The sequence below is a fragment of the Pyxicephalus adspersus genome, chromosome Z, assembly GCF_032062135.1.
Source record: "Pyxicephalus adspersus chromosome Z, UCB_Pads_2.0, whole genome shotgun sequence".
NCBI lineage: Eukaryota > Metazoa > Chordata > Amphibia > Anura > Pyxicephalidae > Pyxicephalus > Pyxicephalus adspersus.
In genome coordinates this window covers 63476253-63491434 of record NC_092871.1, presented here as the reverse complement: position 1 = coordinate 63491434, position 15182 = coordinate 63476253, and the positions used below count along the sequence as shown (strand labels likewise).

At 42.4% G+C, this 15182-nt stretch overlaps 1 protein-coding gene across 1 annotated transcript in view; it reads left to right on the top strand.

Moving 5' to 3' along the window:
• The window catches only part of ZER1 (zyg-11 related cell cycle regulator), a 63525-nt gene that overhangs the window by 7217 nt on the left and 41126 nt on the right, over nt 1–15182 (top strand). Inside the window, exons 2-3 of the mRNA XM_072431125.1 lie at nt 11698–11959; nt 13572–13722. Of these exons, the coding sequence (XP_072287226.1) occupies nt 11802–11959; nt 13572–13722 (309 nt within the window). The 5' untranslated portion in view covers nt 11698–11801. The remainder of the gene's footprint in view (nt 1–11697; nt 11960–13571; nt 13723–15182) is intronic.

Genomic DNA, 15182 nt, shown 5'->3' with positions numbered 1-15182 from the left:
TTATAATGTACCAGTGAGTCAGATTATAATGGCAGCATATTACCCGTTAAGACATTGTTGTGCAAAACAATACATGATTAATTACAGTGGCATCACTCATTTGTCAATATCCAGTTTATTTTGTTTTTTGTGAAGTTGATTGGAATGTTTGCAGATTTCCAACAACATGCAAACGTTATTCCTGCTGCCAGAAAAATATAAGACATTAGTTGCACAGTCACCCTGGGTATTCCTCCCCCAGGGAAAAGTGTGCTCTCCATGTCTCTGTAAGTTGACCTGCTTGATCGAGTATATTAGGTTATAAATTTGTATCCAGAGTCTTTGGACATGAGGACAGCGCCACCAAGTAAAACGGTAGATAAGCTCCAATTTGATTTATGCAGCTAAATAGGAACTAAATACCTGTGCATCATAAACTTTTTAACCCCCTAGCTGTAATCCTGAGTGTGATTTGGGGGGGGGGGGGGGGTTGGGGATTTTACCTGCAAAAAGCAGTAATCCCGAGTCACTTTTGGAGTGAGGTATCCACAGAAGAACCTCTATTGGAATTGAGAGACAAGACAAAGCTTCTATACCAGTCTATTGAGGTCTCAAATCTGGCATGGTGCATTGACCCAGGGTGATGATCTGAGCTGCTCCATATTGTATAATAATAGGTTTGGTACTCCAGGGCCCTCCATAATCTTTGGTCAGTAGAGGGTTGGTGAACTAATCCTATATTGTTTGGAACCATATATAAACTTGGTTTATTTGTTTTAAATGTTACATATTACCACTTTGGGGATTGGAATTGGTAGGGTGTGGCAAAGTATAGCAGCCTAGGTAAAATATGTTTTTACCGCAGCTATTCTTCCAACCAGGATGTTGGGAGGCTGTTCAGCTGTTTAGGTAGTTAATAATTGTCTTAAAAAGGGGACGATAGGGGGCGTGGCCGGCCGATGGCGGAGTAGGAAGCAGAAACGCACTGCTTCGTGCTCCGCGAGGAGGAGAAGCCGTCACAGTAGCACACAGGTGCCTTTCTAGCACACCCGATGGGCCCTAAGACAAAGGGGGGGCAGAAGAGCCGACCCGGTGGGGAAACCCAGGGATCCAGCAGCATCCCGGGCATGTTTTCTGCAAGCCTCAGGGCCGCGAGTACACAGGCCGCAAAGCCGCAGCCTCAATTTCCGGAGGGAGCCGGATCGCGGACGGATGCGGTCCGGAACAGCCACACATCCACAGGACACTCGCCTGAGCAGGTTAGAGTGCAAGCCTTGGACATGGGGACACGTTCACCAGGTAGGGTGACTGGTTCCCCTGACCACACATCATTGCCTCCCAGTTTAGTATCCCCTATGGGGGAATCCTCTAAGGCCTTATTCTCCCCAGGACCAGAGGAAGATGAATGGGATTGGAAAGCCCACTTTAGGGCGCTCCCAACACGCTCAGATCTTGATCACAGTATTGGGATACTTGAAGCAAGCTGCAAAGCGGAATTTCTTCATATTCAACAGACCTTACAACAAGTCTCTAGTACTACTAGTGCTCTTCAGGGCACATGTGCGGAGCTTTCTTCTCAGATTGGGGCTCATGAGGCTATTTTAGAGCGCCAGGCGGCTCAAATTAGAATGTTGTACCTAATGCAGGATGACATGGAGAATCGCAATAGGCGCAACAATATACGTATGCGTGGATTACCGGAAACAGTACCTAATTCTGAGTTATACAATGCTGCGTACACCATTTTCTGCTCAGCTATTAGCGATTCCCCCGGATGTGGACATTGAAATTGATAGAGTTCACAGAACTTTAGGTCCCAAGGGAAGAGATCCACAATGTCCACGAGATGTGATATGTCGGGTTCATTTTTATAGAACCAAAGAGGACATTATGAGAAAAGCCAGGGCTACCAATACTATTGAATATGCTGGGGCTCAAATACAACTGATGCCGGATTTATCCAAACATACCCTAGACCTCCGAAGAGCTATCAGACCTTTGTTAGATGTACTCCGTGGTCGGAATATTCCATACCGCTGGGGGTACCCATTCCACCCTATTGCTAGATTGGGCGGCAAGAATTATTTCCTCAGAGGCCCAGAGGATTTACCACAGTTCTCAGGGAATCTTCAGCTTCCTGAAGTACAAATATCGGCGTGGCCCGAAGTACCACTGTCCTTACCTTTTGGGTTCTTTAATCGTCCAGATCAACGCCCAACAGCACCCTCTACCACTTCTTCGCCTGGAAGGCAGCAAGGTTCTGGATCAGGAACTGACTCTTCTAATCTCATGTCAACTTCACAGCTTTGAATGACCTCCATACTTCAACTACTGTATGGATGCAAGCCCCGCAGCCCGTTTGAGATGGTCTCAGTCATACAGTGATGAACTCTCCTTTAACGTGCCTTGAACACCCGAATGGTGGACCCCCTATTTGGACGTGTCTGTTCTCTGCTTTGTACTTGAGTTGGCCTTTATTTTTTGTCTTTTTAAATTGTTATCCTCACGAAGGCCTACGGGCTGGTCTGCCCACTGGTAATGTATGGAGTTTTTTCATAATCCTTATCTGAGACAGGTTACTAGTTTTCTGCTGTTATTATGATCTTTGGTTTGGATCAGAGGGCCTGCTATATTTGTTATAACTTTATAGTCTCGTTAGTCTTATAGATATGCTAGATTTGTTCTAGATCTGCTTGGAGCCCTATGGGTTTGATATAATTTTGGCTTCTCTTCCGAGTGGATACGGATTTGAAAGTTATAGGTTGTTCTCCTATTGACCTGCCACATTCCCCCACATAGGAGAACCGCCGGTTTAGGCGGCACTTACGGTGTTACCGTTTAATTTAGATTTCCCCCTAGTCGCCTGGGATTCGGCCCGTCCCAGCTGACTGTTACTTCCCTCCCTTCCCTCAGTTATACCTACTTAAATTTCTCATTCCGACTGACCTACTAAAGTAGTTTTACACGCTCACAGGTACTAACTAGTGAGTGGTATACTGTTTATATTTTCATCCGCTGGATTATCCAGTTGTAGACCTACGAAGTACTTTTTGTTGCCACTATGTCCACTACCCGCTCCTCCACCTCACAAGGCTTGACAGTCCGTACCCTTAATGCCAAAGGCCTTAATGGCCCCAATAAACCCTCCCAACTTTTGTATAATCAGCATAAAGCCAGGGTCCATATTTTAATGCTTCAGGAAACACATTTTCATTCTCAAAAGATTCCAGTACTATGTAACCGCTATTATACTACATGGATCCATAGTGCCAATCCTGAAGGTAAAACGAAGGGTGTGTCCATAGCTTTCCATAAATCAATTCCGGCTCAGATATTGGACACCTGCATTGATCCGCTGGGACGCTTTGTGTTAGCAAAGATCTCCTTATGGGATAAGACTTATACGGTTGCCTCATTCTATTCCCCTAATCAACAGCCGACTTTAGCAGCGGTTCAGTTTTTAACCAAGCTTAGCACATTTGCAGAAGGTGCTGTGATACTTGGTGGAGATTTTAACCTCCCTCTTGACCCTAGGGTTGACACATCTACGGGTCATTCCTCTATCTCCTACTCCATATTGAATGGGCTAAAGGCCAAATTAAATGAGCTACAGTTGATTGATGTCTGGTGGCTCCTGCACCCTGGCGACAAGGACTACACTTTTTATTCCAACCCCCACCATACTTACTCTCGCATTGACTATATTTTTATTAGCCATAGATTACTGGACTGGAAACCAGAAGCTCGTATCGAAGGCTGCCCTTGATCAGACCATGCCTCAGTTTCCATCACCCTCCAGATCCCTGTTGGAGGGTTCAGAGGGTGGACTTGGAAATGTAATGATTCTCTTTTTAGGGACTCGGTCTGCGCAGGAGCAGTGTTGGATACCATAAGAAATTTTTTAAAAGATCCCGAGTCTGACGAGACACTTTTACCTTTTCAATGGGAGGCTCTTAAAGCAGTGCTCCGGGGGGGTTTTAATCCAGCAAGGTTCTAGACTTAAGAAAATCAGATCACAAGAGATTATACGTACACTTGATAACATTAAGGAGTTAGAAAGATTGCATAAAAGCAATATGTCCTCGGATGTGTTTATTGAATTAACTTCCGCAAGAAGACATTTACTTGAACTCTACGATCTAGCGCACCAAAAGTTTAGGGATAAATATCGCAAATCCTTTTATCAATATGGCGAGAAATGTGGTCGTCTTTTGGCGAGGGGGTTTCATCCCCGGCCGGCGGCTACCTATATCCCACACGTACGGAACCATACAGGTGTTCCTACCTCCTTCCCGCAGGAAATATTGTCGGTGTTTCAAAAATATTATGCTGAGTTATATAATATTCAAGCCTCACCGCACTCTTCTATTTCCCTCCAAGATTATGTAGCTTCCACTGCATTACCGGAATTAGACCCGGCAGTCTCAGCTAGCTTGGAATCTGAATTTACGGAAACCGAAGTGTCTGCGGTGCTTAAGAATACTCCTGCGGGAAAGAGCCCAGGTCCAGATGGGTTCACGCCCAAATTTTATAAATTATATGTTGAGGCTTTGGCCCCGTTCATGACTAGGGTGTTTTCATCTATATCCAGTGAGAATATTTTCCCTACTCAAAGTCTGGAGGCGCATATCACTGTCATTCCCAAGCCAGGTAAGGACCATTCAGTGTGCTCAAACTATAGACCAATCTCTTTAATTAATGTAGATGCCAAACTTTTCTCTAAATTAATAGCCAATCGATTATCTCTATATTTACCGGATCTGATCCATATGGATCAGGTCGGTTTTATTCATGGAAGGGAGGCCAGAGACAATACACTTAAAACGCTACTAATTACTCATGCCGCCAAACTATCTAAGATCCCGGTATGTTTACTGTCGGTAGACGCAGAGAAAGCTTTTGACAGGGTAAATTGGGCATTTATGTACCAGGCGTTACGCCAGATAGGATTAGGCCCCTTGATGATGGCAAGAATAGCTGCACTGTACTCTGCCCCTACAGCCCGGGTGAGGGTTAATGGGGGCCTGTCGGAGCAGTTTTCTATTGTTAACGGTACTAGACAGGGTTGTCCATTGTCCCCCCTCTTATATGCTATAGTGATGGAACATCTGGCGGTGGCTCTGAGGGCAAATGAGAATGTACAAGGGATAAAGATTGGACAACACCATTTTAAGCTGTCCCTATTTGCTGATAATCTCCTAATGTATATATCATCCCCACAAACTTCTATGCCGTCTTAGAGGAGTTTGAAAAATTTGGGATGTTGAGTAATTTTAAAGTGAATTTCAACAAATCTGAGATATTAAATATATCACTCTTTCCTCCCCAGGTCCAATACATTAAGACTCATACGCAGTTTAGGCTTTGTACCGAGAAGCTCAAATACCTAGGGGTCTTTATAACGGCTGATCCAGATAAATTGTTTAGCTATAATTATGAACCAGTGCTGGATAAATTAAAAGTGGAGTTAGGGAGGTATAATCTCTTACCTCTATCTTGGTTCACTAGGATCAATGCTCTTAAAATGGATGTTTTACCTAAACTACTCTATGTCTTCCAGACGATTCCGATCTATCTATCGCAGGCCTTTTTAGGTACAATACAGCAGTTGTGCAGAAAGTTCTTGTGGACCTCGAAGCACCCCAGAACAGCTCTTAGATATCTTACTAGACCTAAAACATTGGGTGGGGCAGGAGTCCCCGATATCAGATGCTACTACAGAGCGGCCTTGTTGACCCGGGTGGTAGACTGGTTTCATAACAAGGACCGGAAGAGCTGGGTCGGGTTGGAGTACATTTTATCTCCCTGTTGACCTCCGCTCCTTATTGTGGATAGACAGGTCTAGGCTCCATACACTCAGTTCGCTCCCAAGGGTTACACTTGATCTTTTAAGGGAGTGGGACGTTTTAGTTAGGGGGGGCCATGTATCCTCTAAAACAGGGCCGATGACCCCCCTGTTTGATAATCCCTCATTGGATCCCGCAATGCATGTAGACAAATTTTTATCCTGGACGGCTGAGGAACATAGACAGATATGTAGTGTATTACAGAATGGAAGGGTTCCGTCCCTCTCCTCCTTGGGCGCAGAGGTGCAGCAGATGCCGAACGCTTGGTTTTTTTATACCTCCAATTATCCTCTTTTGTGGCTCAGTTTCTAGCCTCTTATCCTACACAAAGGAACCTAACGGCATTTGAATTATTACTACGTTCTGAAAATAGGCCGACCCATGTTATCTCTCAGGTGTACGAGATATTAATCGGGTTATCTGCTACCAGGGCTCCCACCTTTACGAGTTATTGGGAGAAAGAATTGGGTGTAATTATCTCACCTCTGGAGAGGGAAAAGGCGTTTGTGCTGACCCATAAAATGGCTCTCCCTTGTAAGGCCCAAGAGACTAATTATAAAATTATTTCCAGGTGGTATGTATGTCCCACAGATGTTCATCGGATTTCTTCCTCAATTTCTGACAAGTGCTGGAGATATGACTCTCACCGGGGTACGTTGTTACATATTTGGTGGGATTGCTCTGGCATTCGCAGGTTATGGGATCAAATAGCAGATATTTATAATAACGTGACAGGCTCTAATTTAAAGCTCACTCCTCAAATGTCCTTACTGTGCATTCTTCCTGGGTCCTTTAAGGAGTGTAAGAGGGATGTGCTTCGTCACTTTCTCACAGCGGCTAGAACAATTATACCACGTAAATGGAAACAACCTCAGTCACCCACCACGAGAGATTGGTTGGTGGAAATGGAAAAAATTCAATATATGGAAAGATTAATAGCTGAGGATGAGGATAAGCTGGAGCAATACAAGCTAACTTGGTTGGCTTGGGACTGGTTTAAGGAATCACCTCAATTTAAATCAATGTGGTAATAAGCCTTGCGGAGTGTTGGAGTGCTGTAAATTTTGTTGGGAATAGGTTACACTGTACTTTGGACTTGTTTCTTTGAAAGGCCAGTCGGATACCCCCCTCCCCTGCCCCTTGCCCTGCCCCATATCTGTCCCTGGGCTAAATGTTTTGCCTTAGTTTTTAGTTGGAATCAATGCTGACATTCCCGGTTGTTACTGGAGCGGGATTTGAGAAGGGTCTGAAAGTCCCTGAAGGGTATTAGAGGTATTGATTTCCTGATATTTGATTGGGTTTCTATTTCAGGTAATACAAGAGGTTAAGTTATGGGAGTTTCCCCTCCATGTTATTCTCTACCTTCCTTTTTTGTTTTGTTCACTTTTGCGGAGGATCCCACTTTTCTTTTATTTTTGCTATGTTAAAGTTAATTGTCATATGTTTTGTATTGGTATTTTACAATTGTGAGCCGTTGGGCTCTAGATTTCTGTATGTGTTATTTTCTGTACAAGCTATGCCTTGTCTTAATACTCAATAAAAAGGATTGTAACAAAAAAAAAGGGGACGATAATTGATCTGGTATAGCAAACAAGAGCGTTTTTGTTCCCTTTTTTTTCTAAATAGGGTATGGATATCGTGGCCCACACAAAGTCAAAGCTGTTTTGAAATTGTGATGCCAGTGAGATGTTAAGAGCCAGGCACTTTTAACCATCAGACCTGAAACTGAACTGAAAAGAAAGCAACCTTAAAAATTGGGTAGTCAGTCCACAGGAAATGTAATATACAAAAGGGTATTGTTCGTAAACAAGCCACACTTGTGTTCAGTTGGGCCCCATGTGATGCCTTTTTATATCTTGGTTCTATGGGTAATGTGAACAATAGGGGGGGACAGGGGCAACCATGTCTAGTCCCCCTGCGAATCTGAACCAGATTCAAGCCCATTTTTTCAAGCAGTGGTATAGTCCCATGATAGGCTATCAAAAGGTTTATGTAGATTGAGGGAAAGTAGTATAGCCTCTGTATCATGTCCCCCATCCCATTTTCCAGTAACTGTCGAGATCAGGTCTATGGTTTTCCTGGTTTGATCTGGGGCCTAACAGTGACGCAGAAACCCTACCTTGTCACGATTATTGTAGCAGCGATTTTGTACGTTTTGTACGTTTGCCCTCTGACAAAGAAATGACCTGTCTATACATGTAATGGTAGGTTTATTGTAGATGTGAGAGACAGAATAACAACAAAAAAACTCTCAAAAACCCAGTGCTCAAAAGTCAGAGCATGATGTGCATTGTAATGAGTGAAAAAAGTATCTGATCCCCTATCAACCAGTCTGGAGATTGGCTGGGCCACTCCAGGCCCTTCATGTGCTTCTTTTTGAGCCACTCCTTTTTGAGGCGTGTGTTTTGGGTCATTGTCATGCTGGAATACCCATCCACGACCCATTTTCAATGGCCTGGCTGAGAGAAGGAGGTGCTCACCCAAGATTTGACAGTACATGCCCCAGTCCATTGTCCCTTCGATACGGTGAAGGTGTCCTGTCCCCTTAGCAGAACCCCCCCCCCAAAGCATAATGTGTTCACCTCCATGTTTGACGGTGGGGATGGTGTTCTTGGGGTCATAGGCAGCATTCCTCCTCCTCCAAACACGGCGAGTTGAGTTGATGCCAAAAGCTCAATTTTGGTCTCATCTTACCACAACACTTTCACCCAGTTCTCCTCTGGACCATTTAGGTGTTCATTGGCAAACTGCAGACTTGCGGGCTCTGCAAGATTTCAGGCCTTCAGGGCGCAGTGTGTTACCAATGTTTTCTTGGTAACTATGGTCCCAGCTGTCCTGAGATCATTGACAAGTTCCCCCTGTGTAGTTCCGGGCTGCTTCGTCACAGTTCTCATGATCATTGCAACTCCATGAGGGTAGATCTTGCATGGAGCCCCAGACTGAAGGAGATTGTGAGTTATTTTGTGCTTTTTCCATTTCCGAATTATCGCTCTAACTTGTCTCCTTCTCACCAAGCTGCTTGGCGATAGTCTTGTAGCCCAGTCCAGCCTTGTGTAGGTCTACAATCTTGTCCCTGATATCCTTAGACAGCTCTTTGGTTGATTGATTTCTTCTGTGGACAGGTGTCTTTTATACAGGTTACACCTTACAGAGGGTGCTCCTAATCTCAGCTCGTTACCTGCATACAGTGAAGACACCTGGGAGCCTGAAATCTTGCTGGTTGTTAGGGGATCAAATACTTTTTTCACTCATTACAATGCACATCAAGCCCTGACTTTTGAGCACTGGGTGTTTGAGGGTTGTTGTCATTCTGTCTCTCACACCTACAATAAACCTATTATTAGAATTATAGACTAATATTTTCTTTGTCAAAGGGCAAACGTACAAAATCAGCAGGGGATCAAATACTTCTTTCCCTCACTGCACCATCATTAAGCTTAATTTTAGGTAAGGCAAACACTCAGTTTCTAGGATGAAGTTTGTTGGCAATCCTAGTCAATGATTTCTCAGCCCTGGAGGTCAAGCATGGGTTAAGCTCTGTGCGGAGCTCCTCTATTTGAGCCTTTAGGTCTACTTGGGGCTGGGGTTTTTGTTCTTGATATAGTTCTAGTAAGGATCTCTGTTTATGGCCACTTATGTTGAGTGCGGTAGCTAGGCCAATCACATGGCCCTTGATATGCGTGTTGTGCTATGTGGGGTCAGTTAAAACGAACTAAATATATACCCAAGGGACCCATGGAACTGAACTCGCTATAAGACCCAGAATTGTAGGGGAGTATAGGGGAACAAGACAAAAGCGAAGAGAAGGCCTCAGTTTTGTTAGAAACATAACAAAAAACAAAAATTACATGAGGCAAGAATTATAAGGGAAAAGGTCAGGGAACCCCACCAACTTGGTAACGTGATGAGGGGGTAATAATAAAAAGAACCTTCACCCTAATACTCCTTTGGATGCCATGTTTACCCCCTCTGGCCTTCATAAGACAAACTGCAAAAAAATTATAATCTAGTAAGATGCCCCAGATAGACGATTTTATTAGATCCGATGTAAAGCCGCAACCACCTCTAGAAGTGGCAGCGACTTTAGTCACAACCTCAAATGCTAAACAAAATTCAAACACATTAAAAGATGGTTAATCAGCAAATTAAAAGGATATGGTCAATAGTCCTTGGTTAGGTATTGCGCTCTGCTGAGCAATTCACATGATAGCAAAGTCCACAGCGGTCCTGCGGAACAGTGGTTTGGCAGTATTCAAGAGTTCTTTCATCGCACCCTTGGGGAGTTAGAGTCCTGGGTCCAATTGTGTAACAGTTAAGATTTGGCACCACCTGCTGGAGATTGGTTGGGTGGATCCACAGAGATGAGTCCCAGTTCTTAAGGTTTTACCTTCATTGAAAGCAGAGAAGGCATAAGATTTGTTTTGGTAGAAAAAGCACAATTTAAATGGATAAGCCCAGCGGAATTTGATGTAATTCGTCATTAGAGATTGCAACAGCGCTTTAAGCCCTCTTCATTTCTGTATCATTACTGGTAATAGGTCTGTGAAGACTTGGATGTCTGCCAATAGATACATCTACCACGGGTCTGACCACCCTTTTCTTGAACTATTTCACAACTGGTTCCAGATTTTTAAATTATTCCAGAAGGCCCCTATTGCAGAAGTTACCCACCTAGACCTATTCTTGAGGTCCTCTATTTTGTTTTGTGCTATTTCCAACTGGTCTTCCTGTGCTTTGTGTTACTCTGTGGACCATTTTGTCTGTTATTTGCTTTGAGATCAGGTCTCTGGCCCAGGGAGTGAAAATCCTGTTTAAGATCAGCTGTGATTTTTATGTCTTGCTTTATCTAGTTCCCTCTCCAAGAGGTCAGCAAATATACTAATAAAGTGGCATCTCCTAAGTACCCAGTGATTGATTACACAGTATCTGGAGGTGGGCTCTCTGGGTCCTCCTCTTGGGGTAAACTGAGAACCCTCAGAGGAGAGCCTGTGTCCTGCCAGGAGGTTGGAGATAGGAGTTCAGCTGTGTGGCTATCTGAATGGGGAAAGTCCATAGGAGATGCATGTGCTTGAGAATTACATTGTCCCAGCACTTGTTGGATGTACAGTTTAGGAGATAATTGAAAGCAACAAAAAAGAGGTTTTTGTCCAAAGACATATACACTTTCCAGAAAAAAACAAAATTGCTGCTAAAATTTTGGAAACTATTTGGTTCACCTTTACCATATATTATGAAGTTTATTACAGGGTACATGTTCATGTACTTCATGCCCTGTAGGGTGCTAATGCTGTTGCTTGAATAAGCATATATATCTAATTGGATATGAATTAAATACCTAATATAAACCAAATTGGGTATGGGTATTCAATGGATTGTTTATAGTCGATGTAAACCATAACTGATTGGGTTTACTTTTACGAAAGTCACAGTGTACCTTAACTTTTTCTAACATCCTTTGTTACATTTAGTCTTGTTGATCTCCTGCTGCACTGGTTTGGTTGGGCTGCATTGTCCACTGTTAGTAACTGTAAAGCACTTCTTAGTAACTGTAAAGCACTTCTTAGTAACTGTAAAGCACTTCTTAGTAACGCAGAAATGGCCTGCTTTTTCTTTAAAGGTCCTTTGGGATCATTGCTTTCTCTGCTCTCTCTGTTTATGGCCAACTTGGTTGTACATACAAGTCTAAAGAGTCCCTAAATACCAAGCAAATTCTGCAGTGCAGTGAAGCATGAAACGTTTTTGCAATTTAATATTGTTCCTAATCCATTCAGCAAGTAGTAATTATTTGCTTAATTTTAGCCTGATGCCAAATTGCAGCCCAAGCACATTGAGAATGAGAGTTGATGATGTTGAATTTTTGTTTCTCTTCTAGGTATCCAACCCCCTAATGATCCAGAAAACTAAACAAAGGAAAGGGCAGATCTCTTGCTGGTGCCATTTTCATTCTAAAAGATTCCTTTTTAGCACAGAAACAAGATGGCGATGGACAGCCCAGAGTCATTGATGACCATCTGCACAGATTTTTGCCTCAGAAACCTCAAGGGGACCTTGTGCTACCTCTTAGACAATGAAGTCCTGAAGTTGCATCCTGATATCTTCCTACCCAGCGAGATCTGTGACAGGCTGGTGAATGAGTATGTATGTTTATGGGTTTAAGAATTTTGTATTTTAGTATCTTTCATGTCCCTACTACAAACCATTCCTGTTGTGTGGATGTCACAATCTGTCCTGTTTGATCAGATTTTAATGTTACAATTGTAAATGTTAAATTCTTACCTTGAATACTGTATGGTTGTTTAAAGTGAACCATTTAATAAGGTGCATTTGTAATATTGTGGAGCCTTACCTCCCAAAAATTACTTGATTTTTTTTTCTTGTAATCCCCTTGCCAGAGAAGAAGTGTCTATATTGTGTTTTATATCTGGGATATGTTTATTTCCCTAGTGGTTGAACTTGATAGACTTGTGTCTTTTTTCAACTTGATTTACTATGTATTACAAACTATCACCATTTTACATAAAGCAAAAACGTTTTGGGTTAACAGCTTTTACCTATTCCATTAGCCTGGACAAGGGTGTCAGATATCGGCCCTGAGCTCAGAGAGGAGACCGAGCAGAGCCTGCCCAGGGACTTCTGGTGAATTGATGTTTCTATCCAAATAAGACAAGAACACAACCAAATAACCACACACACACAAATGTGATCCAGAGCCATGGCAATTTAACTGCACATGTCTTTGCAGCATGTTGTAATTTGTTGACGTCTTTCATAAAAAACTTTTTCACAAATTAAGAGTACGTATGAGAAACACAAATACAATAGTACCTTGGTATACGTCCCTAATCCGTTCCAGATCCTTGCACTTGTACCAAACAGGACTTATACCAAACACATTTGGTACATCCCATAAGAAATAAAAGGAAAATGATTAATACGTTCCCATGAAGGGAGGAGGAGGAGATGTTCTGTAATTCACAGAGAGTTATAGCGCGGGTTTATCACTGAATGGTAGCAACTGGCATACTGACGCTCGTGGGCAGTCGTGGCTTTGTCTCGGAAGAGGTAAATAAGGGTAGCGCGCGGTGACCCATACAAGTTCTAGCACAAAGGTTGTATGCAAAGCAAAATTTTTCGTATCCAAACAGGACACATACCGAGTTGGACTTATTCCAAAGTGGACTTATACCGAGTTACTACTGTACATTTAAATGAATGTAAAGTGATATTATAACCTATCCAATTAAAATATACAATACCTGACAGATTCTATCAATTGAATGCATCAGAAATGCCCATTTGCTCACAAAATTGGGTCTGTTGTGTTTCTTTGGGGATAGACATACCATCAATCTTAGGCTTTCCATTAAACATATGGGTCCTTGATGTGTCCTAACGCTGGAGAGTTTTATAGGAGACAATAGGCAGAATGACACCTAGTTCAGAACCCATTGGGCACTCTGGTTGTTGCTATTTATGTATACAACGGTGAGTATCTTTTTACTGGCTGACTGTTAAATCACAGTCCTCCAAAGCTTAGCAGTTATTAGAGGAAACATGCAGGTGCTTAGTTTAACTGCAATAACATGTATTACCAATCAGAGTCTTAGAGGATAAGTGGAAATACTGCCCTTAATAACAAGCTATGATATCTAATGGCAGTATCCTCCATTTTTGGTGTCCTGAGTTTTATAGAACACTGGTAACATTAGGATGTACACATTATGATTTAGACCTTTTCTTTTCCAGATACATTGAGCTGGTGAACGCAGACAGCAGTTTTGAGCCCCATGAAAGCTTTTTTACCTTGTTCTCTGAACCACAGAGCACAAGACTCACCCGGCTACACTTGAGGGAAGACATTGTCCAGGATCAAGACTTAGAAGCCATCTGTAAACAAGTAAGTATGGGACAGGAGCCAGTAGGAGGTCAAGAATTCCAAATGATCTTACAGATACTTACAGCAGCAGTTTAAAGGCTCAAAGGGCTACTTCTGGAAGGCTGACCATTGATCTGCTTCACCATTTCTGAATAAGTATAGGAGCCCTTTGGATCCGTTAATGAAAGCCCAAGCTGATGAAAACTGCAGGGAGGGATGAAGGATCGTTAACTTTTGTTTGCACAATATAAATGAGAGAGTGGGGTTTCCCCTGGATTCCTTGCCCTTTCATACAAAGCAAACATAATATGTGTATATTATGTAAATCTGTTACAAAAACAATCCTGTAGAAGATCAATAGATATTGCCCCCCCCCCCCACCTTCAGTGGAATGGAACACAATTGAAAGGATACAATTGAACGTGAAGCTGGGTGATCTACCAAACCTAGAATGGATTTTTTAAAAGTATTTTGGTTTTTGTTAGCAATGTTTTCAATCCTGGAACAGATCGATTACATGTTTGCCAAATCACCCAGCTTCACTGATGAAAGTGTATCCTCTCTAGTCTTGGAGAGCCTTAATAAAAATGTGTTCAATATAATTACATCGTACACAGCTAAATGGACAAAGATTAGAGCTCCAACAGCTCTGCAGATTTGGCAGCAGTAGCATAGCGTTGTCAGCATTACAAAGGTAGAGAGGGCACCGGCAGAATCAACAGGTAAATACTACAAAAAAAAGGGGTTATTAAAACAGCAGCTTATGATTGAATGAATTGATGAATCCATGATGTTTAGGCAAATTTTACATATGCCAGCAGTCTTAAGTGTTTATCCCTAAATTGTTTATATAGTCAACTCTATCTTTTGGCTAGTGATAGATTTTAAATGTATTTTCATTAATACCTGTCTGTTTGTTAGGTAATGAATCGGCATAACATTCAGTTATGTAGCATTTTTAGAATGAAGGCAACAATGACAGCTTGTTTATTTCTCGCAGGACAAACTTAATTTATTCTTTAATTCTTTGGGATCCAACTACTTATGCTGGTAAAGCATTCCTTACGTTTCACCTACACTAATCTAATTTTGTCTGTTTTACAAAAGCTGTACCAAATATTACTCACAACCCATAGCAACTGATTCCCCCCCCCTCCCCACACACATATACACACACACACTCACTCTCTCTCTCTCTCTCTCTCTCTCTCTCTCTCTCTCTCTATTGGGTGTTTGTTGTTTCGTTGGTATCTTTGCATACTAATGCTATGAGACCCTATCAGTGGGAGCTGTGACAGATAACCTGTACACTTCACCTGTAGAAGATGCTTATCTACTCTCCTACAGAGGTCTAGACCGTTATAAAAAAAATTAGGAAATTCTGTTTGCAATGTTCAGTCCCTCCATATAAATCTTCCTGACCCACAGTGTTCAGTCTGTTTAATTCACCCAAATCACATGACCATTGATGCTTGGAACAG